This window comes from Sminthopsis crassicaudata, chromosome 2, assembly GCF_048593235.1.
Source record: "Sminthopsis crassicaudata isolate SCR6 chromosome 2, ASM4859323v1, whole genome shotgun sequence".
Classification (NCBI taxonomy): Eukaryota; Metazoa; Chordata; class Mammalia; order Dasyuromorphia; family Dasyuridae; genus Sminthopsis; species Sminthopsis crassicaudata.
In genome coordinates, this window is record NC_133618.1 from 52,435,194 (window position 1) to 52,460,182 (window position 24,989).

Consider the following 24,989-nt stretch of genomic DNA (forward strand, 5'->3'; position numbering starts at 1 on the left):
TTCTCAATTTGGGTTAGAGGTGAAGTTTGTTTTAATTCTTTATTATTACTATTTTTCAGTGTATTCCTGTAAGGTGGAATAATCTTAGTCTTAATACATTGATTTAGGGATTTTGAACGTTAATGTGATAGTTGGTAACTTTTGTTTCTTTCTTCTTCTTCTTCTTTTTTTTTTTTTTTTTCAAATACTATATGTTTACCATTTCATCTTTGTTTATTGACTGCATCATCACTAGCCTATCGATCATTTCAGACTGGATCTCCTAAAGACATCTCAAGCTCAATATGTCTGGAAAAAAACTCAATGATCTTTTCTCCCAGATCTCACCCTTTCCTAAATTGCTCATCCACCCTGCAAGATCCCATCAGTCTTGGTCCACTGTCTCATCTTTGTGCCCTGTCTCTCATGATATTCTAAATGCCCTTTTTAGGAAGGAGCTCAGCTTGGAACACCATTTCTCATGCAACTGCAGTACTTTGGGACTTCTTTGACTTCACCTTTACAACCCTTTTCAGCTTCTTGTTGTTGGGTGTTATCTGTTCCCATCAAATTGTAAACTCCTTGAAGGTGGGACTGGCTTTTTTCATCTTTGTGATCCTGACTTCAGGACTGGTGCTCTATCCACAGGGCCACCTAGTATATGGTGATCTTTTGCATCCTCTTATCTCAAATGTTAAGTCATCTTTCTCAAAGCAGATTTGATCTTCGTTCAAGTTATTGGTAAGAAAGTTAAACAGCCCAGGGCCAAGATCAGTCCCTGGGGATGTCCCTAAGCATTTTAATCTTCCTGCCCTGTTGACATATTCTTTGAGCCTGGCCATCCCACCCTGTGATTCATCTTCATAATAATAATGGAAAATAGTGGATCAATCTACGTGAGTGACAGAGCCTTCCTGCTGTCTTGGTGACCCTGTCTAGAAAGGGAATAAAGTTCCTCTGGGGTGACCTGTTCTTAGGTCAGGTTGGCTCTTGGTCATGTGTGGGTCCCTGTCTACATGTTTTGCCAGCCCTCTTTTTAAAAAAATTTATCTTTTTTTTTTTTTTTTTTTTTTTTTTTCTGAGGCAATTGGGGTTAAGTGACTTGCCCAGGATCACACAGCTAGGAAGTGTTAAGTGTCTGAGACCAGATTTGAATTCAGGTCCTCCTGATTTGCCAGCCCTCTTTTAAATGAACTCTTCTTTTGAGAAATTTTTTGAGAATTGAAATCGGATTCATTAGCTTTTAGTTTGAAAAATGGAGTGGAGAAGACTTGGAAAAGCAAAATGATAGATATTTAGAGGATTGTCCCATGGAATGGATTAACAACATAAGCGCTAGCATTTATAGAGCGTTTATTGTGTGCTGGCCACAGGGCTAAGGGCTTTTGCCCATATGGTCTCAGTTAGTCCTCACAGTGACTCCTAGACGTAGGTGCTGAGACAATTCCCAATTTAACAGATGAGGAACCTGAAGCAAACAAGTTAATGGCTTGCCCCAGACAGTGAGGCTGTGTATAAGTTTGGATTTGAACTTGGGTCTTCCTGAACTGACCTCAGACTGGGTGCTTGCTACAGCCCCATAGGGGTTCCCTTTGGCTGTGTGGAGACTTGGCAGATTGTGTAGTGAGAACTGTCCCCCGCCGGGTGGCGCAGCAGGCGCAGTAAGGGTCCTGAAGTCAGGGGTGCTCATCCTGAGTCAGACACCAGCTAGGGGACCCTGGGCATGGCCCTTGACCCTGTTTGCTTCAGTTTTCTCCTCTGGAGAAGGAAAGGGCCAACCTTTCCAGTGTCCCTGCCAAGAATACCTCAGATGGGACCACCTGACAGTGAGTGGGCAGCACAAGGGTGGGAGCATGAAGGGGAATGGGCTCCCCTCAGGGAGAGCAGCGGGGCTCCCCTTACTCAGGCCAAAGTTCTGTGGACACTTGTTGCACAAACATGGGGAGATCCTCGCTGCAGATGGTCTCAGAGTGGGTTGTGATTCTAAAGACATCTCTGCTCATCTTGTCAGTTAACTAGAACTGGATTCTCTATTGCACCATCCAAACCTAGAATCAGGATCAGCTTTTGGCACCTAGCACAATTTAATGCTTGTCCATTGGCTTTAGTCATTGGATCTCTGGACTAACCTAAACTTGGCGGGGTTCTTCTTAAAGACTTTTTTTTTTTTTTCCTACTACCCATTAAAGGTAGCAGGTATATTAAAAATAGTATAGATTCTTGTAGTAATAGAACTTAATAGAATTAGCAGAATGGAACATGTAGATAGTGTTCATTCACCCTGTGTAGCCCAGAATTCTATGGATGTAGAAGGAGCCAAGATTTGACCGTTCTAAAATTGGTGGGTAATCACTGCCCAAGTGGTGCCAGATTGAAACCATTTAAATAGGTCCCATATAAACATATGTGTAAAGGGGAATAAGGGAGCACTGGCCCATAGAGTAGGGGGCTAGTGCTTAAATCAAATGTCCAATAGGTTCCTCATTTCAAAACAATAGATTTACAAATTGCCCATCCATACAGCAGCTTTGCGTCTTTCTGCCAGAGCCCCTCTACTGCTTGTGATAGAGAAATGTAAAAGCATTTACTAAGTGTGCATATAAGCCAGGCAACAGTATGGAGTGGGAGTGACTGAAAAACTTGTAGATTTTAGATTTTGCTGTAGATTCAGGAGTTTAAGGAGGGACATTTTTGTGAAAATAGCTTATTTTCTCAGGCTTGCCTACTTCTCTTTTTCCCTCTGCTTCCTTTCTCTACTTGAATCTTATATCATTTTATCACACACTAATGTGTCCTAAACACAGTAGCAGCTTAAATATTTATTGAATTGGATTGTCTAAAATTCCATCAATTTAACCACTTCATTAAGAGTAAGCATATTTTACGAGATTATAAAAACCTATTGTGTGATGAAAGGGTTATTAGTCATTCATTCAAATAGTAATAGGAATTCCTCCAATCACGTTTCTTTCTTTCTGATACCTTGCTTGGGTCTTCTGTACTTGAGGGGTCTTGAGTTTTGCTTATGGAAGGAGAATGGAGGTGGTAATTTTAAGGATGAGTAGTTATATAGGACAAAGCACAAGGTAAGCTTTGGGCTTGCCACTATGAGGGAGTTTTAGGCTATAGTGAGAGTCTTAGAGATCTGTTGAAAGAGACTGTTCTGGAAGGTTGGAGAATAATGTGGAAAGGCAGAAACAGAAATGCAGCAAAAAGATTATGTTTCAGCAGTTTTCCCATAAGATTGCCTAGTACTCATTTTTGATACTCGTTTATATTCTCTCTTTTCTGTATCATATGGTCACAGTTGCTCACGGTAGTTACATTATACCTTGGCTAAATATTTGTTGGGATAGTGAGGTAGTGTAACCTTCACAAAAATAGTGTTCTTCTGCAGTCCAATTTCCACACAAATACACAACCTGCAACATTGATTATTATTTAGCTCTGGTTGACTGACAAAGTGGAACAATAGGAAAATTCAAACTGTCTCCACAGAGTGGGACAGGTTGAAATTTGAGGGAGTGAAGATTTTGATTTCCCCATTCTCTGGTTTTGCTTTGTGTTTCTTTGAATTTAATTTTTAGTAAATTTCTATGTTTTCCAGAGTATGGTGTATGTGAAAACTTACGGAAGCTGGAGATTACCGGTGTATCCTGTCGAGATGTCTATGCCAAGCGTGAGTTAATCCATTTGTTATCATAAATATTTCTGTTAAGAAAAGTCACCTTGGTGATTAAATTTTAGCTTTGAATAATACATAGAATATGACCATATTTGGCAATCCCATCTTTTCAACACTTCCACTTAATGAATTTGTCACAATTTAAATAATATAACACAGGACTAGAATCTGAGAATTATACATTTGCCACTTATTTTTCCCTTATGTTAACATTCCGGTAATGTAGTTCTTGTTTTTTAGCCTGTCCTGGATAAGAAATGTGTGCCTGGAAATCAAGGAGCTTGTGCATTGGGCAGTCCTAGGTTGATGGGGAGCAGTAGTTGCTTCTGTTTTTAGTAATTTATGTTGTGATTTGGGGAATGCTCTTTGATTCCCTTTTTAGGATCTGCTGCTTGTTTAAATTCATGGAGAGCCTTCCTCTAGAAGGCATTCAAGCCATGACTTAATTGGATTTTGGATAGGATAGACTGTAATCTGAATGAAAAAGTTTCCCCTTTCAGAAATCCTTTAACAGTGGCTTTCTTCCACACTGTAAAGCTGGCCTTGAGAAACATAAGTGTGGGGTCCTAGTAACTATGATGAAATCACTCTACTTCTTGGGTCCTCAGATTGAACTACAGCAAGATTCTTCAGTTTTTTATCTATCCACTAGGTAGTGCACAGGATAGAGCGCTGGCCCTGGAGTCAGGAGGACTCATTTTCAAATCCAACCTCAGACACTTACTAGCTGTGTGACCCTGGGCAAGCCACTTAATCCTGTTTGCCCCAGTTTCCTCATTAGTAAAATGAACTAGAGAATGAAGTGACAAACCACTCCAGAATCTTTGCCAGGAAAATCTCAAATGAGGGCATAAAGAGTTGGATGCAACTGGATCACTAAACAAATTTCTTAAACTTTAGTGCCATGGATCCTTTGGCAGTTTGATAAGTGCTATTATGGACATGTTCTTAGAATAATTTTTCAAAATGTAAGAAAAAAGATAGGATTACAAAGGAAACCATTATGGAGAAATAGTTACAATTTTTTTTTTTTTTAAATTATCCCACGGTACCAGTTCACAGGGTTTAGGACTAGATGATTTCTTAAGTCTATTTCAAATCTAAAATTCTGTGATCCTTCTTTCCTGCCTTTGCTTTCCTACAAGTGAAATATCATGTAGAAAAAAGGACAGATTTTATTCTCCCTGGTTCTGCTTTGTTTTATTTTTTCCTTCTAGAGTTAGAGCACTTGTTCAAATATAGCTGGAAGCTGCTAAAGGGAACTGTAAGCTGTTATCAGCAGTTACCTTTGGATTTTTTGTTGGTCATTAGCCTGAAGGATTGGGGTATAGCAAAGAAGTTGCATATTTTGTCTGTGTTAAATCTAATTTTAATAGGTTGTTTTTTTTGTGAGGCACAGTTTGTTACTTGAGACATTATCTGTCATTACAGGCCTAAAGGGGCATCATAGAGAAAATGGACCTTTAGTCAACAGAGATGGGCACAAGTACTTTTGAGGACGATTCAGAATGGAAGCAGAAGGGAGATCTGCTCACTTCATTCTGCATCCATATCTTCCCAGATTTCTCTGAAACTGTTTTTTTCTAGTAATAATATTCCATTGCAATCCTAGGTCATAATTTGTTCAGCTATTCCCCTAGCTGATGGGCACCCCTTTTGTTTCTAGTTCTTTGCTATAACACAAAGAGCTCCTGTACATATTTTTATAAATATAGCTTCATTTTCTTTGATCTCCTTAGGGCCTCATACTGACCCCACAACTAGTGTCCAAGACTCTGTGACTTTGGAGGCACTAAGTTGTTTATGTTGCTATCCAGAATGGCTGGATTGATTCATGGCTTCATCTACATTGCATTAGGGACCATTTTAGTCTGAGCCCCAGAGGGTAGAGGCAAAAATTCTGTCTCTTTATTTTGTTATTATAAGGAAGCTTTTGAAAAGGGATCCTCATTTTGATTTTGGCTTTAAGGCAGAGCACCTGGATTCAAATTCTGTTTCTGTTGCTAGTAATTTATGTGACCTTGAAGAAGAGTGAGCATTGATCGAGTACCTTTTTTGCATCAGGCATTTGCTAAATAGTTTATAAATATTTTCTAATTTGGGGAAGGTAATTCCCCTTTCTGGCTTCAGTTTCCTCATTTGTCAATAGAGGATTTGTCTGGGGTGAGGTCCCTTTAAAAACTAACCCTAGACCTAGATCCAACACCAGGTTAAAGTTGGCTTCTCATTGGTGGCTGCTTGTTTCAAGGGAAGCTGATGTCACCTTCAGTACATCTGATGCCCTTATAGGGGACTTGAATCATTTTCTGTCTTAGTCTCCAGGTGAATACAATGATTATTCTGTGGATTTTTTATCTTCTTGAAAACTCTTGGGATTGAAAGTACAGATTAATTTTGGGCTGTATGCTGCAGTGATAGAGGAGAGACCACATAGTTAAAAGGGTTTTCATCAGCTTCCTTCTCTCATTGTGCATACTGTTCCTGTGCCATTTGCCTGTAACATATGGTCTTCCTTCTGTTTCCTAAGTTGAGGCTGTTGCTTTCTTTGGGGTGACTTTTCTTTCTTTCTGAGGCTTTTCCCTGCCCTTTCTCTGGCTGCTTCTGCAGCCCTGCTGGCTAGGCCCTCATCTCCAGTCACATTTGTGAGCTACTCTCTGCTCCACTGTTCCCCTTACCTGGGACCTCTGACCTCTGCTGTTTCCACTCATTCCTTATTCTCTGGGCCCTTGTCCCTGTTGTTCCCCTCGTTCCCAAACTCTAAGGCAATCTTGCCCTGCCCAAAGCCCGCTTCTTACACAAATTCCTACAAATCGTAAGTTACAGAGGAGATGTGTGCCCTAAGAAAACCATCTGTAACTATATTACTGAGATGTGGAGGCCTTAGAGTTTGGGAGCCTGGGGGCACATTGATCTGGATTCACTGTGAGATTTCTCTGCCCCCTGTGACCCTGGACAAGTCATTTCATCTCCTCGAGACCCGGTTTTCTTTAAAGCTTTAGGGGCTTGGAATTAGGCAATTCTAATCTAGTCCTTCCAGGGCTGAATCCTTTGTTTTTAGGAATATTGAGTATTTTCTTCTTAATCCTAAATCTTTGTATGTTAAACCCTCTTGTGATAACAATGCTTAGTGTTGTTAAATGCTGAGGATACAGAAACAAAATGGAAAACGATCCCTGTGCCCAGGGAGCTTGTATTAGGAGGGGACCTCAGAGCTTGGATTTAGATGCTGCTTTGAGGTTTGCCAGTGTATTTACATATGTTAACTCATTTGCTTCTCCTGGTCCTGTGTTACTGAGTGTTGTGATTTCCTCCATTTTCCTGTGAGGAAACTTTTGCTGAGAGAGTGTGACTTGCTTAAAGTCACACAGCTAATAAATATGGCAGAATTAGAATTCAGATCTACCTGACCACAAGTCCAGCACTGGCTATTTTTTTTTTTTAACTGAAATTAATACAACAAAATGTATCTTCTCAGTTGTAATGTCCTTTGGAGCTGGTTATGGCCCTTGGCCTATCCCTTCTCAAGCTTCCCTCAGAGAACCAAGAGGACTTCTCTCTTAACCTTAGCTACAATAATATGGTAGAAAATCCCTTAATATCTTCCTATTGGTTAGTTGGTGTGCCCTATAACCCTGTGAAGTATACAAGTGAAAGATAAGAAAACTTTCTGGCTAGCTTATCTTGGCTGAGGCTGTAGAAGTCTGGTCTGTGTCCCCAAGACGGAGATCTGGCCAGGTGCTGCCGCTAAGGAGGGAGAGAAGTGGGAAGGGAAGTGATCGGAAAATTGAGCATGTGTATGTGCATGCATGTATGTTTGTGTGTGTGTGTGTGTGTGTGTGTGTGTGTCTGTGTGTGTGTGTGTGTGTGTGTGTGTGCATGTGCGCGTGTGTGTAGAGGACATTTCTAACAAGAGTTGGGATGGGGGCAGTGTTGTATGTAATGAATTTTGTAGTTTGTAGAAAAAATGACATCATATTATAGACTGGAAGCCTCCATAGAATGTTTCCGGTGATTGTCATTACCTTTGTGGTTAAGGAACCTTGAAATAGTTAAGCTGATATAGAGTCCAGTTTTCTGCTGCTCCTTAGAACAGGAGCTGCTATTTTCAGGGCAAAATCAATTTAATAGTTCGACCAATCGAATTAGCAAAATAGAGATGCTGCATATTTCTTTCCTGTTCTCCAAAACAAGGGGCAGTACATCCAGTTTTTTAAGAGGCTTCCGGGGAAGAAATTACCTTATCGTAAGGACAGGTGGTTAAAAAGATACTGGTTGTCAGATCTTGGCCTGTCTGCTCAGACCAGTAAAGTGAACTTGAAGTTAACCTTCAGATACATGAAGAAGGTCTCTGTTTGATTCATTTGGCTGTCCACTATCAGGGAAGCCAAGTCTTGCAAACATTTTCATTCTTCTTAACACCTGCCTCTAATAGGCTCTAGTGAACCTCATTAATCTCTTGAGTTAGAAAAAAAATTAAGCACAAATTAAATGGGAATGGGGAGTAACTGAGAGAATTCTTGTAAACATTGGTAATATTCCATTCTGGGTTTGTTGTTGGAAAGTCCTCCTTTAGAGGACTAGTATTTCCCAGAATTGAGTGTACAAGCTAGGGCTGAAGATTTTGACCAGAAGCTGATCACATATTTGTACCTTGTATTTTACTTGGTTTATTTATTTAGCACTAAGGAAAAAGACAGTGTTACAGCCTATGAAAATGTGCATTATAGTCATGAAAATTGTAAACATCTTCTTTAGTACTTTCCCTGCTGTGTCTGTTCAGGTATAAATCCACGAGTGAAGTCAGGACGTTTTATGAAAATTCTCCCCGATTACGAGCACATGGAATACAGAGATGTTTACACCTGCCGTACGTACTTGCTGTCAGCTTATGCTTTTTGCAGAGAGCACGCCCAAGATGCTGCATGATGATCCTAACACACAGAGAATGTTAGGATTTTACTGATCTCAGAGCAAACTGACGATCACTTTGGCTTTTATACTGCGCGTCACTTTTCTGGAAGATGTACTTAGCTTTGGGTAGAGAGAGTATTTCTGAGTGGTGGCATTGCTTGAAATTTATTAGGCTTAGGGAGTAAGTCTTTATCATATTTGTGATCAATACTACATAAGACCAAGGAGCCTACTAATTATAGAGGGTTAAAAGTATACGGAGAGGACTCTTAATTTGGTTCATGTAGGATCAAAGCAGAGAGTACTGGACAGAAGTCCCCAAATCTTTTCTCTTCCTCTGAAATGAAACTTAAACAGTTCACTTGTTCTGACCATTAGCCATCATTTTACATTTGAATTCTAGATGAGCTTCCTTGCTGAATTTACATCCTTAGTTATGTAGGGTGGTAGTTGGATAGGAAAAAAATCTTTTGGAACCACGTAATATTAACTTGCCCTTCAAACTTACCCTGATCCTTCCTACTTTCATTAGTATCATCTCCATTCATTTTTCTAGTTACCTTAACAACTTCTCATTTAAGAGAATGAATGTGTGCTTGCATCATGATATTAAGATTAAGTTAGTTTTATTGTTTCACAATACTTTTTAGATGATTTATACAATTATAAAGAACTTTGAGAGAGGCAGTGTAACATAGTAGATAGTGAGTCCCTAAGGAGTTGTGAAGACCTAGATATAAATCCTGCTTCTGGACATGTGGTGGGTCATTCAGCCTTCTCCGGATACTCTGGACCACACTGCTCTCTCAGATTATAAATTACAGGTTAAGGTTTCTGACTTAAGTGAGTACGAGTTTCCCATACAGATGAAATTAGAAGATTGAACAAGCAAAAAAAAAAATTTGTGTAACAATGACTTAAAAAAGTGAAGGTGACTTAGATATGATAGTACTGGCTTTCTAGTAGGCTTTTTCCCATCATTAATACATCCTCTTTTTTACCACTTTCCTATCCCTTGTTTTCACCCTCCATAGATAATCCTTATCAGCTATGAAATAGTGTCTAACCAGAAGAGATACTTCTAAAGATGTAGAAGAAGCTCAAAATTAACTGAAACCATCCTTGAAAACAGTAGAGACACAGTAAGAATGATGGGAAAATAAGCTGATTATGAAGACATTTGGATGTCTTTGGATAACAAAGACATTTAAGGAAGTCTTGGGAAGAAGGTAGGGGAGAGATCAAGAACAGGCATGAGGGGGATGATGCAGGCCAGCAGAAGGGCCAGAGATTTGCTGCAGTGGCCACATTAGAATTGGAGGCTGTTATGTGCTGTGACTATGGGTGTGGGCTTAAAAAAAACCAAATTTACTAAAACTCTTGTTAATTGGAAAGCAGATATTATTACTGATTTTTAAAAATGATTTCTTTCTAGATCTGAATTAAGTATTAATATTTGTTTAAAAGCCTTTTTCCTTTTGGAACTTTTTTTTTTAAGAAAGAATTTATAATTTAAAAATGATTCTAAATGCTTTTAACATCTAACATTCTAGCTTTTATATTTATATTGAGAATAATGGTTCTTTATTATCACATAGGAATATTATAGTTTTTGACATATTGATAGAAAGATGAAATTGTTTTATAGCCATGTGTAGCCTATATTTTATGTTATACCATGAGCTTTAAAAAATTGATTTTGATGAAGTAAGATGCATATTTAGATTGAATAATAGGAAACTATTGTAAATTGTCTTAAATGATTTTCTGACTTGGGGGGAGAAATAATTCAGCTGAAACTGAGTAAAATAACCTAAAGAAAAAAAATGAGCTTGGCTTTAACTAAGCAATATGGAGATCATATATAATGATCTTTGGGATTATTTTATGTGAAAAATGCTGTATTTTAAAAAAATAATAAATTTTCATTTTCAAGATATATGCAAAGATAGTTTTCAACTTTCATCTTTGCAAAACCTTGTGTTCCAAAATTTTCTCCCTCCTTTCCCTCATTCCCTTCCCCTAGACTAGACAGCAAGTAATCCCATATAGGTTAAACATGTGCACATTTTCCCACATTTTTCAGAGCATGCTGTATTCTTCAGTGTTTAATGCTGTATTGCATGGTTCTTGGGTATGAATATTTGCTTTATTAACCAATCTTAGATTTAATATTGGGGTAGCTTTTTGGTTTCCCTCGTCTATGTGATCTGTAATGGTTCTCTCTCTCTCTCTCTCTCTCTCTCTCTCTCTCTGTGTAAGTTGCTTTTGATGCAATTTCAAGTCACATAAATGAAAATACAAACTTTAAAGAGTTTAAAATAGCTGTTCAGGTTGTGACACTTCAAAGTACTTTTCCCTTCAACTTTCCCTGTTTGTGGCATAGTTACAGTACTCTTGCTCTCTCTCACTGTATTGCCCATTTTGAATAAAGCCCCTTTGGGGGAAAATATATAGATTTTCCTTCCCAGATATGTTATATTCTAAGTATTTCTCTCCAGCATTTCCAGTTTCTTTCCAATAAAAACCCCCCAGCATGTTATGCTAGAAAGAAAAGAGGACTGACTTGAAGTCGGGAGACTAGAGTTCTGGACTTGACTGTCTCACTGACTGACCATGTTGGGGTTATGGATGAAGCATTTACTTAATCTGTAAGGAGGTTTGTGAGGATTAGATGAGATGGAAAAGTGCTTTGAAAACTCTGAAGGAAGGAAAAGACATTTACTAAGTGCTTCCTAGGTACCATGCACAGTGTGAAGAAGCAGCTGATGTGGTGCCAGAGTACTGGGCCTTGAGTCAGCAGTGTGACCTCAAGTGCTTATTAGCAGGGTGACCCTCAGCAGCAAGTCACTTCCCTTCCGATTGCTTCAGCTTCTTAAACAGCAAAATGTGGCTCATCATAGCACTTACGTCAAAGAGTTGTGAGGATCAAATGACATAATAATGATAAAAACTCTTAGCCCAGTGTTTGGTGCATGGAAGGTGCAATTTAACTATTTATTCTTTTCCTTTTCCTCCTTGAAATAGAAAAATGTTGTTATATCCACCCCTCTCAAGGAAGTCACATTCTGCAGTAGACTTTGAGTTTGAATGCTTAGCAATTCAGCTTGAGAAAGCACTTAATTGTATGGTACCATATCTTAGTGGGCAGTTTTCAGAATCTTCCTAAGAGACATTTCAGATAGTCCCAGGACAAGTCATTTAACCTGTCTGCTTTAGTTTCCTCATTTGTAAAATGGGAATAATTACAGCACCTACCTAATAGGATTTTTGTAGGGCTGAAGTATGCTGATTAGGAAAGACAATACATCAAAGAAAATTCAGCTGCAGGTTGGCTAGAGGATCTGGTTCTAAAAGTTTAATAGAGGGACAGATGGCAAGACCCAAGTTTGTCATTAGGTCTACTTGGCAGTTACTGGGGTTTTTCAGGGTATAGAGGCAGGACAGGTGGTAAAACCTAGAAGTCCTTTATTTCACTAGATAAGAAATAAAATCACTCAGACCTCTCAAAGACTGGCTAAGATGACAGGAAAGGATAATGATAAATGTTGGAGGGGATGTGGGAAAACCAGGACACTAATGCATTGTTAGTGTAGTTGTGGAATGATCCAACCATTCTGGAGAGTAATCTGGAAGTATGCCCAAAGGGTTATCAAACTTCATGCCCCTTTGACCTGGCAGTGCCATTTCTGAATCTATATCCCAAGGAAATCATAAAGGAGGGAAAAAAATCCACATGTATTAAAATGTTTGCAGCAACTCTTCATGGTAGAAAAGAATTGGAAAATGAGTAGATGCTTGTCAATTGGGGAATGGCATGAAGATAATATTATTCTTCTATAAAAAATGATGAACAAGCTGATTATAGAAAATGCTTGGAAAGATTTACATGAACTGATACTAAGTGAATCAAACAGAACTAGGAATACATTGTACACAATAACAGCAAGAATGTGTGATGATTAACCATGAAAGGTTTGGTTCTTCTCAGTAGTTTAGTGATCCAAAGCAATCCCAATAGACTTTGGACAGAAAATGCCATCTACAACTAGAGAAAAACTAAGGAGACAATTTAAATCAACACATGCTATGTTCACTGAATTTTTTTCATTTTTTTTTTTTTTTTTGAAATCTCTCCCATGGTTTTTCTCTTTTGCTCTGATTTTTCTCTCCCAACATAATTCATAAAATAATGTGTATTAAAAATAAGCAAACTAAAAAAAAAAAAAAAAAGAAGAAATAAAATTGGAAACTCCTTATCTTATCCAACTGGTTTTAATAGTGAAGCAGCAAAGATATGTTCTGGGGCAAGGGAGGAGATAAATGGGGAAAGAGTGGGTGGAATACCTGGGACTTTTCCCTTCTCTTCCTCATGGAGTCACCCCCTCCCTATGTTAAACCATACCCACTCCCCAAGTTCTGGAAAAGTTTGGGGTCAATGAATGTAAAAAGTTAAGACTCCTAAAACCCCCCCACAACTTCTCTTGCTCTGCTGTTCACCAGTGTTGGCTGCTGAAAAGTCTTATGGTGTTTCTGTTGAGAGTTAACCTGAGAATAGTCTATTCCTGTTGAGTCAGTTAGAATATTTGCTACTTTGAGTAGTTGTCAGAACAAACCTTAATATTGGTATAGAATTTTCCTTTTTGTTGTTGTATAGTTTCAGTCACATCCTGCTCTTCATGATTCCCTTTTTTGGGTTTTCTTGGCCAAGATCCTGAGTGTGGATTTCCTTCTCCAGCTCATTTTACAGATGAAGAAACTGAAGCAGAGAAGGTAAAATTATTTACCGAGGATCACACAGTCAGTATATTTCTGAAGCAGAATTTGAACTCATGAAGATGAACCTTCCTGATCTCTTTTCCATTGGTAATAGATATACCTTAGCCAGAGGTGTCAAGTTAACTAGATAAAATGTAATTGGGAAATATTTAATTAAATAAAAACACTGTGACATATGTGATGTTAACTTGTGGTTTTCTAGGTCAGTATGTCTGTAGGAATTGTTTCTATTTGAGTTAGACAGTGATAGAATGCCATCTGTTCTTTGATAGTATAAGGTTAGTAAGCTAAATGTAAATTTGAGCCACCACTCTGAATTTTTATAATGACTTGATGTTTTAGCTTCATCAGTACAACTCTATATGAATTGGGTTGAATACAACCAATAAACAATTTAATTTGAGAAATTTACTTGAAATTTAATAATTTAACTTGAGAAATATTAACCAGCTTTGTTAAGTGAATTTTCAGGGTTTTTTTTTTAAATACTAAGAGCTTTTTATTTTTCATAATACATGCAAAGATAGTTTTTAACATTCAACTAAAATTTTTCTCCCTGTCTCCACACTTTTCTCCTCCTCTATGTATCAAGTAATCCAATATAGGTTAAACATGTGCAATTCTTCTAAACATATTTATCATGCTGCACAAGAAAAATTTGATCAAAAGGGGGAAAAAATGAGAAAAAAAACAAGTGAACAACTAAAAAGGTGAAAATACTATGTTGTGATCCACACTTAGTCCCCATAGTCCTTTCTGTGGATGCAGATAGCTCTCTCCATCACCAGTCTATTGGAATTGATCTGAATCATCTCATTGTTGAGTAGAACCATGTTCTCCAGGCCTCTCTGAAATCCTCCTGTTGATTGTTTCTTATAGAACAATCATATTCCATAACATTCATATACCATAAGTTATTCAGCCATTCCCCAACCAGTGGTCATCCATTCACTCAGTTTCCAGTTCTTTGCCATTATAAAAAGGGCTGCCACAAACATCTTTACACATGTGGGTCCCTTTCTCTTTTTAATCACCTCTTTGGGATACAGACTCAGTAGAGACTGCTAGATCAAAGAGTATGCACAGTTTGATATCCCTTTGGGCATAGTTCCAAATTGCTCTCCAGAATGGTTGATCAGTTAGTGACTAAATTGTTGTAAAATATTTTAAGAACTTTCTTTTTCAACTTAATTGCTAATTTTTTAAGGTGGGTTTTAGTTTAGTTCCACAAAAACAGGAAGGGATCTACAGACTATTGTAGGGAAGTTCTGGTGCAAGAATTTTCTCTATTACATATCACAATGTCTGTGCCTTAGTAGATACATCCCAGGTAATTGTCTGAAATCCTGAGTGGTTAAGTGACTTGTCTAGGATTACATAACTAGGAAGATCAGAAGCACATGTGAAGCCATATCTCTTCCTTGCTGCAGTCTGGTATTCTGTGTTGTTTATGTGAGACAGTAGTCATATAAAAATTGAGAGGGAGAGAAAGATGTTTGAAAAGCATATTGTAAGTAAAAAATGTTTTTGTTAACCATTAAGTAATGCAAATTAGTTCCACAAGTAAAAATTCTCTACTTTTTTGGCAAATTTCTTTGCTATAGAATGACAGAATACACTGTGGAAGAATTTCAGTGTGTCAGATGGTAAAACTCACTTTAAGGTGGAAGGTTCTGAGTGGCCAAATGCATGGCTAATGACACTGCATGAAACTAGAGATTCTTAGAAATAACCTACTTCATTCTTCATGTGATCCCTATATAAAAATTAATGACTACTTTCGGCTATCTTATATTAAGCTGCTTCCAGTTAGTGGAATTGTGTGTAGATATCAATTTATGCCTAATATGATTAGAAGCATTTCATCAGTAAAAACAATATGCTTTCTTAGATTTGGTACTTAGAAACCCCTGGAACCCAAGCATAATAGAAGCACAAATATCCACTTGAATGAAAAGCATTGTTTTCACACCAAAGTTTAATCTGCCATTTGTTACTGATTTTTCAATTACATATTTCTTTCTCATTTAGTCAGAGTTGGAATATTGTAAAATGTTTTTGTGGCACTTTTCTTGAGCATTTTGTTTCAAGCTTTATTTGGATGCATTAGAAAATTCTAGTGCAGGTGATGAATTACCACTGTTGTTATAACAAAGAACGGAAGTTGTGTTGGTACTGTAGTTTAAAAGTTTAAATTTTGAAAAAGTAAACTGTAAAATTATTTTTATGTGTAACAACTTATGAGTAGACTTATTAAAAAACTAAATAAAGCCACTAAATAATATATAAGAATGTATATTTAAATGCTAAATTATATACTATTGGATATTTTTTAAAAAAGAGAAAAAAGGCCAGAGAAAGCTTTTCATTGGATTATTTGTATTTATATGAAGAATCATAGATCTGAAAAGGACCTTCATAATCAGATACTCTGATTCTTAGAAATGAAGAAGCTTAAGGCCTATAGAGATGAAGTGACTTTACTACAGTTAAAAACTGAGGCTGGAAGTCATGTCATCTGGTCTTTCCTGGTCCTGTGTTTTGCATTGAGAGACAGTCATATCTTCCCTTCTTGCTGATGTATACTTCTCATTATTTTTAAATTATGATTTGTATTTCTTAATTCTTCCAGTGATAGTCAATACTATTGTGTTTTAGTACCCTCAAAATAATGTGGAAGTATAATTTCATAAAGTCTTTATCCCCTGCCCTTGAATTCAACATTTCTTTCTCTTGGTTCATGACTTCAACATTTTAGTTAGTTAGTTGTAACTCAACAAGGATGGTCCTAAGTATCACTATGGGGAAAAAAAAACCCCAACCCTCTACTAAGAATATGTAATAGTCAAAATTTCTCTGGTAATACATTTTCTTTCAATTTAATCTTTGAATTTGTTGGGGGTATAAAGGGCTATAACTGTCTTTTCCTAATAATTAATATTTGTCATTATTTCTCTGATTCTTCATCATATTGAATTTATACACATTTTTCTCCCATGTATACAAACATTTAAGTACTTTATACAGCTTTATACAACAGATGACCATAACACACCATTTGGAAATGAACTTAAATTACTTAGTCACTATTGAGACCTGAGGAACATTGTTTAAGACTAAATCATAATTTAATTCTGTCTCTGTGACCTTTAAATTTGAACATCTAGAATGTAATGTGATGTGTTGCATCAAAATGACAAGCAGCCATGGCTTACCTCCAGGGACAGTCTCTGTTTACAGATATCTAAAGTTCACTTGAACAAATCCCAGCCGTTGTTTTGTTTCATTTAAACTTAAAACAGGTGCTTTGCTGTTTATTAAGTGAAATCAGTTTATGGTTTAGCTCTTAAAAAAGAGACAGTATGAGGCAGATTCTTTGTGCTATAATATGACAATTTTTGATCCTGTATATTTACTAAAGAAAGGTAGCTTTGGCAGAGGGCTAGACAGGACTAACCTGGGATCCAGGATGACCTCTTATTCTCCATCTGGTCAAATCATTTAATTTCTTATTCTTTAGGTGTAGTAGAAAAAAGGATCTTTTTTCACCAAAAGCTTTTCCCACAGAGATGGAATCAAGGCCTGGAACAAAAAAAAAGTAACTAAACTATAAATTTATTTTTGAATTATAGCAATGTCTTGGATTTATCTAATTAGCAGTAGTAATAGTGGTAACACTAGTATCTGCTTCCAGAGTTTATCAGATATGACTACAATGTAATAGTTACTTTCATTTTTTTTTTAAACAGATATCACAGAAACTTTTCCAAGGCGTCCCCTTGGAGGGGTGGCGATGGGGATGGGAAAGCCTCTGTACTTATTGCAAGAATGTTACCATTGCTTAGCGCATCTTTAGAGCTCCTCTTGGGGACCAGTCTTCAGAGCCTCGGCCTCCTACTGTAGAATTTCCCCAGGAGTGGCAATCTTTTTCCTTTGAGAAGAGTTCTCTTTTTGGGCAAGAACCAAAAGGTGTTTGTAGCCAAGTCTGGTGCTTGAACTGGGTAATCGCCTATTTGCTCCAAAAAGGGATGTTGACTGTAAGCTAATGAGACTTTTCTGGTGGGGCTTCTCTACTACAATGCCTAACAACACTGTTGGGAATAGAGTCTACTGGGAGGGCAGTTTTGAAGAAACAGTACTAATTGGATGCGCATGTTTTCAGTAATTTTTGATTACCGCTTTTATTTCCATATTGATAGTTACTAGGTTGATCCATTTACCCCACGTGTCTGTTAGGTCAGTCCTTGTCTTTCTTCCTGTACCCAGCTTTTAGGGCTACCTCCAATGATGGCATGCTTATACTAGTGCAGTGGCCTCCAGACTGTTCCTGTGGTCCCAAGCCCTTCACACACAGCCAGCATATACCCTATGTGGACAGAAAGCCTCCCCTAACTTCACATAGTCACCAGTGAAGGCCAGGCAATTCAGCCTGCTCCTTCAGACAGTGGCCCTAGACCTTTTTCCAGGCTTAATTATTCTCCCCTTCTGATGCTTCTCCCATCCCTCCCGTTTTCTTGACCTGTTGGGGCTGACCTCTTGAGTTATTTTGCTTATCTAGCTCCTTCCAGACCTGGAGTGAATAGTGCTGCTGGGCAATCTGGTCTGGGTGGGTGGGAGTGGAGCCTGACCTTCGCAGAACTGATGTAATTTCTAATCCACTCAGGGTTATTTTCACAGAGACAGGTTATCATCAGGGTTATTTTTTTGTGCAGGCCATACCTCTCCTCGGTAGTTATGACTCTGCCTTACATAAAATTCTCATGGGATTTTGGGACCGTGTCTTGCAAACAGCAAGTGCACACAAAATACTTGCTATTTGAGTGAATTTTTAAAAAGCTCCCACTTAAGCTCATAACTTTCTATGCCATTTAAGGGTTTATTAAGCATTCGTAGTAATAGGGAATATTCTTGATTATTCATTGTCCAAAAAATTCTAGATAAGATTTGCTGCTTTTTCTATTTTCATAATAGACTTTCCCCCCTAAAACTTCATGTAATGTGATCTCTTATCTCCCCCCCCCCCTTTGCTTTATTAGCCTCTTTAATTCAACTTAGTATATTCAGTTTGAAATGTAGGCTTGATGTTTCTCTCTTTCCTCAGTGCTTCACCGATATAGACATATTTTGGGATTGTGGCAGCCAGACATTGGGCCATATGGAGGGCTGTTGAATGTTGTGGTAAGTTGTCAGAGAAGTTTTATTTATGTAAAAGTAAACAGTAAAAATCCCCTCTTCCTTTTTTATTAATTATGTGTCAAATGTATCAAATTATTAGCATGGGTGTTTTTTTTAATACAAAGAATCAAAAAAAGGGACTGCCTATGAAACCTTTTTTCCTTCAGAGAAGCTTTAATGGTTGTCTTGTACATGAAGTTCAGAGCTATTGGAATGATTTCGATTTAGCATCATACCCACACTGGGACATTTTGGGGAAATATCATGGAAGGCCCCAGACTGAAGTTCTCATTTCCAAGTTCCTTTTATTCTTGTGTGCCCAATAAACAGGGTTCTTGATTGATTTATTTATTTATTTTATACTCTTACACGAAATTTGGAATATTATCAAGAAATTATACATATGTAATTTTTCAGGGCACCAGATTTTATTATCTTATCAAGTCTGATTGGAGGTAGCTTTTTAATCTTAATTATTCATAGACTCTCTGATAAACAGATGTTGACTGTCAGAGAAAAATTTCCATGTAACTTGGTTTATGTTTGTTTTCTTATAGCTAGTGAATGATAGGCAAAAATTATCAAAATGGCCCTCCCCTAGAGAGTAATTTGTGGCAGGGTGATTTTTCTCTTTTGTTTATGCCTCTGAGTTTAAAAGATAGCACTGGGGGACGAGAGTCTCTGGCTGGCCTTGATTGAAGATCAGATCTTTCCTGAACAGCTCCAAGCTGCCCCCCTGGCCCTTAGGACCAGGCCTTGCACACAGCAGGCATTTACTGACTATTTGTCTCCAGATCTTGGTGTTCGTGCTATTGTCATGAATTTTTAGCTTTAGGGCTAGGTTCTGACTAGTGATTAGAGAGAGTACCAGAGCAGTCCCAGAGTGGGCACCATGGGACCTCTAAGCACAGCTGCTCCTCTCAGCCAGATCGTGTAATTCCTGCCTTTGGAGAGCAGGTGCCCGATTAATTTATTTTTCCCTAATATCATGTGTGCTTCTAAAAGTACTTAAGCATTATTTGGTATATTTATCTGTATGTTAAGTTTAAGAGAGTAGTAGCATGCACAGGAAGCGACTGTCCCAGCAAGAGGTGACATTAAAATCAGGGAAGCAAAGCAACTGAAATTGGCTCACTTCCCTCCAGGCCTCTTTGGGCAAATTGGAAGAATTGAAATTGGCATTTAGAATTAGGGTTTATCTGTTCTCCTATTAAATTCATTCTTACTTTCCTCTAAGAGTTTACAGATTTATTAAATTTGTAGCTCTTGGATTTTAATAGGAGTAAGTAGATTAATTATAGGAATTAGTACGAGTCAGTAAATAGTGGAGATCTTGCATAGTAATTTGGTATACCGAGAATTATGTATGATAGTGTTTTCTGCCATCTGTACATTAAAGGGGTAGTGCCTTCTTTCAGGGATGTGAAACTCTAGTCCCAAGTTACAGATTAAAATTTCATTGGGAAATGTGTAACAAAATAAAGATACAATACAATTTAGTTAATGTTAACTTGCCATTTTCCAAGTCTAAATGTTGCTGCTGGGATTAGTTCTAGTTGAGTTTGACATCACTGTTTTATATCACAATACGCCAAATGCTGCTGCTGAGCTCCAAACCCCATTAGTAATTTGGGAATTGACTGGGACCATCCAAGGCATGAGTCCTTGAGACTTCCTCTGGCACTCATGATCTGGAAGAGTTCTTTTGAATTCTTGGATAGTCGCTAAAGATCTAATGAATTCGTTGGGATTTCTAGTTTTGCCCTGTGTCATAGAGTCTGTGCACTCCTGTTATGAATGTCCCTCAGAGGGCTAGAATTTCCTTTGTCCTTTTTGGCTAGGAAGTGACCATGCAAAAAGGATGAAAAAGTGGGGGAGGTAAGGCTGAAATTGTCCTTTCTCCATTCTGATTCTAACATGAAAATCCAAGGACTTCAAGGTGTGTGGCCAGATAAGCCTATAGTGTGCCAGCTTCAGAACATCTTCAATTAATTCCTTGTGAAATTTCATTGCAACTCATGTTGCTGTTATGATAAAGCTTTGGGAATAAAATTGAGTGATTATTGGGGAGTTTAATTTTTGTTTTTAAGCTCACTCTTTTATTTGTACCTAGTTCTGGAAATCAAGGTGAAAAGCTGCTCTCTTTGCCACTCCTTTTTTATACAGTTTATGTGGTCCACTAAACCCTGCAAGCTCATTTCACCATCGAGTTTTTAGCTTCTTGTCTACCTACAACAAGTTCATCATGAAGTTAATTTTGGAGAAGGATCCATATGGAAATAAACCTGTTGTCCCCTGACTCGAGAGTATTTTAAATTTATATTTTAGCATTCTTTTTGAATGAATTGGATCCTCTTTTGACTGTTTGCTATTCACTTTAAAAAGTAGATATATCCAGTGAGACAGATATGAATGTAAATATGGGCGCCCCTAGTTGTATAGCCTCATTTTTAGTGCACGCAGAGTTGGTTTAAATGAACCACATTTTTGACTAGTCTTTGTTGTTCCAATTCATTATTTTGTTCCGTTGTCTTGAGTTCTGCAACCTGGAAGAAGAAGCACTGATGAATTCATTTTTGGGATGGACTTATATCTAATGTTATAAGAGAAAACACATGGCTTGCTTTTTGATTGTTTTCCCTTTGAAATGAGCATAATAGTTTTTTCTTTTGCTCAAGGGGAGGCATTGTTTTTCTTACTGGCAGTGAATAGTAGAGTAAGGAGAAAATGCTATCTTCCAAAAGCAGTAAATAAGTAGATGGAAATAAATAATTCCTTATAAAAGGATAACTGTCCCAGTTATCTTGCCCCAGACAATGATCTTGGTGTAGCATAATGTAGTTCGCTCAGCTCTGGATTGGGCATCAAAGTCTGTATCTTCCTACCAATGTGAACTTAGGCAGGTCACTTAACTTTGATAAAACTGTGAAACGTGGGTGGGCTTCCAGCTCCAAACCTGTGATCCCAAGAGTTACAAACTGAAGAGTCTCATTTTCCCAGCTTGTCTTTGGAACTAGAAGCCACATGCCTAGATTTAGGTCTTGCATGATAAAGAAGGTTTTGATCAATTAAACATTGATTCTTAGAGTGTCTTAAAACTGGCTTTATTAGAAGGTGCCTTTCTTTTTTTTTTTTTTTTTAGTTCTCACTGAGAATTTGCCATCTGTTTGAGTCTCAAGCTGATAATTAGAAAAACAGTTTCTAAAACTAAAGTATACTCAGAGAAAGTAGTGGGAAAACTATAGCATATTTGAAGAGGCTGGGGTTAGAGCTATGGGTACATTTGAGATCTGTCAGTTGTTGAAGGACTTTTAACTCTTTCTCATAGCTTTCTCTCTTTTGGTACAGGTAGATGGTTTATTTATCATTGGTTGGATGTATCTGCCTCCCCATGACCCCCATGTTGATGACCCCATGAGATTTAAACCTCTATTTAGGATTCACTTAATGGAAAGAAAATCTGCAACTGTTGAGTGTATGTATGGTCACAAAGGGCCCCATAACGGCCATATTCAGGTAAGCATATTGTACACTTCTCTATTTATATCAACTAGGAGCATGTGTTTAGTCATGTGTCAGTTGAGTTAGGAGTTCATTTTTTTGGCTTATGTTCATATATTCTACCAGTAATTATGCCGTGGAGAGAAGACAATCTTTTAAACCCTCTCCTTCTTGTGAATTATTTACTCTCTTTTGACTTGATGTAACTCTTAAAAGGAAAATTCAAAGGAAACTATTGATTATTCATTCACATTGAACTCTGGGTTATCATATGGTGGTTTTCCCACACTTGGGTCTTTCCTGTTGCAGGAGAACCTGCATTGCAGTAAACCACCCTACCCTTGGCATTAGATTTTGGCAAATAGTCAAGGCCTCAGAAGTTCTGTGAGGACACAATGCCTGTCTTTCTTCCTTCAATGTTGCTTGTACCCTCCCCTCTGAGAAGGGAATTGTTATTTCAGGGTATTGATATGTACTTTTGTCATTTTAACCTTTCATACTTATGATTGCCAAAATTGCCTTCAAGATAGGATTGTTTGGTTAATCGAGTAAACCAGAGGGGCCTACCTTGGAATATCCCCGATTTCCTGTTTCATGTTGTGTGCTTGAATCCTTTTTGCCAAATTGCTCACATAATACTTCTTGTTGTCAGTTTTCTTTTTCTCCTCCTATGAATTACTAGATTGTAAAGAAGGATGAGTTTTCTACCAAGTGCAACCAGACAGATCATCATAGGATGTCTGGTGGGAGACAAGAGGTAAGTCTGTCTTTGGAATGCAGGTGGGTGGGCACCCTAAAGAATAGCTTAACCGGGATATATTACTAACTGTTTATTGTATTCCTTTTGGAGAAGGAGAGGGTAGAGATAATATTAGCAGAATATTTAGCATTGAGATGTATTTTAGCACATTTTTAGAAGCTGCTCCATGTGAATATGTTTATAGGTATAGATTTTCTTCCCTAAGATGAATGAACTAAGCTTAATGTTTATAACACCTTTGTTAAGTGACTAGAGCTATCTGTAGAAAGCTTTAAAAAAGCCTTCTGAAAAGTAAAAGTGTTTAATTTGATCAAAAGGCATTTTTAGTCAAATAATGTTAGCTTGATTTAAGAAGCTCCTGAGTCTGATTTCTCAACATTTTGTAGCTAATCTAAATTTCATAACTGAAGAAGTGCTATTATTGAAGAAAGATTTTGAAATGCTAATTTTGCTGGATTTTGTAGTGAGGATCCTCCCTTTGGAATGACTTGAGACAATCTGATGCATTACTTTATTTGCAACCTTCTATATTCTCACACCATTAACTGGAGATCAGGTGGTGCAGAACCTTGTATTGCAGATAGAACCTTAGGGCTGCTGTCATGAATCAGTGATTCAGTCTTCAGTGTAAACTACAAAGTGATTAAAAAAAACTGATTGAATTTCAAGTCTCCTTTTTTTCTGTGTAAATGCCATTTTTGGTTCATTTTATTGTTAAGAGTAATTGATGTGTGTGCAAATGGGTTTATGTACATAGCTCTTAAGATTTATGAAGCACTTTCACATGTATTATCTCCTTTAACCTTCAAAACAACCCCCTTGAGGTCGATCTCAACAGAGACATTGTTATCCCTGTTTTACAAATGAGGAAACCAAGGCTCAAAGAAGTTAAGGGACTTGCCTACAGTCCCACAGCTGGTCATCGGCAGAGGGGGATGTGAGCCAAATCTTTCCCAAGTCCAGGTCCAGCGCTTTTCCCACAATACCCTGCTGTCTTTCATTTTATATCAGCTAACGGTATCTGAGAAGCTGGCTTGTAAAAATGTAATTAAGATGGTGGTTGTATTTGTGTGTTATAAATGCTTCTGGCAGCTGTCCCTGTTCCTGTCGCCTGCCTTTCAGTAATTCTTTTGTTTAGAGTCTGTTACAGTTTGAATTAGAAACAAGCAGAATGTATCCAGTGTTAGCATTTTAAGAGTGATTTGTGCTTCTGAACATCCGGGTGATTGATGTGATAACTAATGGAAGCAGGTACCTTAGTGCTACTCTCTTGCCTGCCTCCTCAGAGAAGCTGAAACTCCTCTCTTGGCTTTGGATCCCGATCAAGGAGGATGCTCCATGTACTGGAGGCTATCTTCTAGCTGGCCAGTGTGGCTGGATGGGCAGCCAGTGGGAACATCTTCATTTGCTAATCGCTGCTTGTATCTGCTCTAGTTGGTTTGTAGTTGTTTATCTTGGGGTTGAAAGGGTTAAAGGCACATTGAAAAATAATTCTCCCTTTTTTCTAGTTTTGAGTGCTATTTCCATGAATGCTGCCCTTTGTAATGCTTTTGGCATACCCACTGATTTAAGTGGCAGGGATGGTAATTATTCCTCTATACAGATATATAAAAAGTTTTTTAAGTATTATTCTGTTAGGTTTGAGTTTTTTAAGAATATATTTCTAGAGTTGTCAGGAAGAATGGGTGTCCACAAAATATCAGTTATATTTTAACTTTTTTGTCAGTTAAATGACATCTTTTATAACCCCATTTAAACTCATATAATTTCTTAGCTAACAAATTTACATAATTGGCCATTCATTATGGAAGTAAAATAAGTGGATTTAAATGCCTAACTAGATTTTAAAAAAAATTTTGTTTTTAGTTCCTTTTTTTCTTTTTAGTTCCAAATGTTCTCCTTCCAGCCCCTTCCCCACATATTAAGAAGGCAAGCAATTTGACACTCATTATACATGTAGAAACCATGTAAAACATAATTAGTCATCCAACTAAATTTATAATACAATCATTCTTAATAACCATTATGAATCTTTATGCCTTGGGTTGCTTGTTATTAGTGATATGAGATGAGAAGAGATAAACAAATCTCATCAAATGAGCTTATGGCTTCATCAAACTATTAGTATTTATTGAGTGCTAGCTTTAATTAATCTTACCCAGATGGCATACCAAATTTATTTTTAAACTTCCTAAGACC

At 37.5% G+C, this 24,989-nt stretch overlaps 1 protein-coding gene across 10 annotated transcripts in view; it reads left to right on the plus strand.

Annotated features, from left to right (window-relative positions):
* The window catches only part of FBXO31 (F-box protein 31), a 60,101-nt gene that overhangs the window by 27,219 nt on the left and 7,893 nt on the right, over window positions 1-24,989 (plus strand). For 3 of the 10 annotated variants that reach the window (XM_074286266.1, XM_074286265.1, XM_074286263.1), the window contains exons 2-6: window positions 3,587-3,658; window positions 8,445-8,531; window positions 18,456-18,532; window positions 21,878-22,045; window positions 22,713-22,787. In XM_074286266.1, the coding sequence (XP_074142367.1) occupies window positions 8,477-8,531; window positions 18,456-18,532; window positions 21,878-22,045; window positions 22,713-22,787 (375 nt within the window). In that variant the 5' untranslated portion in view covers window positions 3,587-3,658; window positions 8,445-8,476. The other 7 variants (XM_074286268.1, XM_074286267.1, XM_074286264.1 and 4 more) reach the window with 5 other exon arrangements.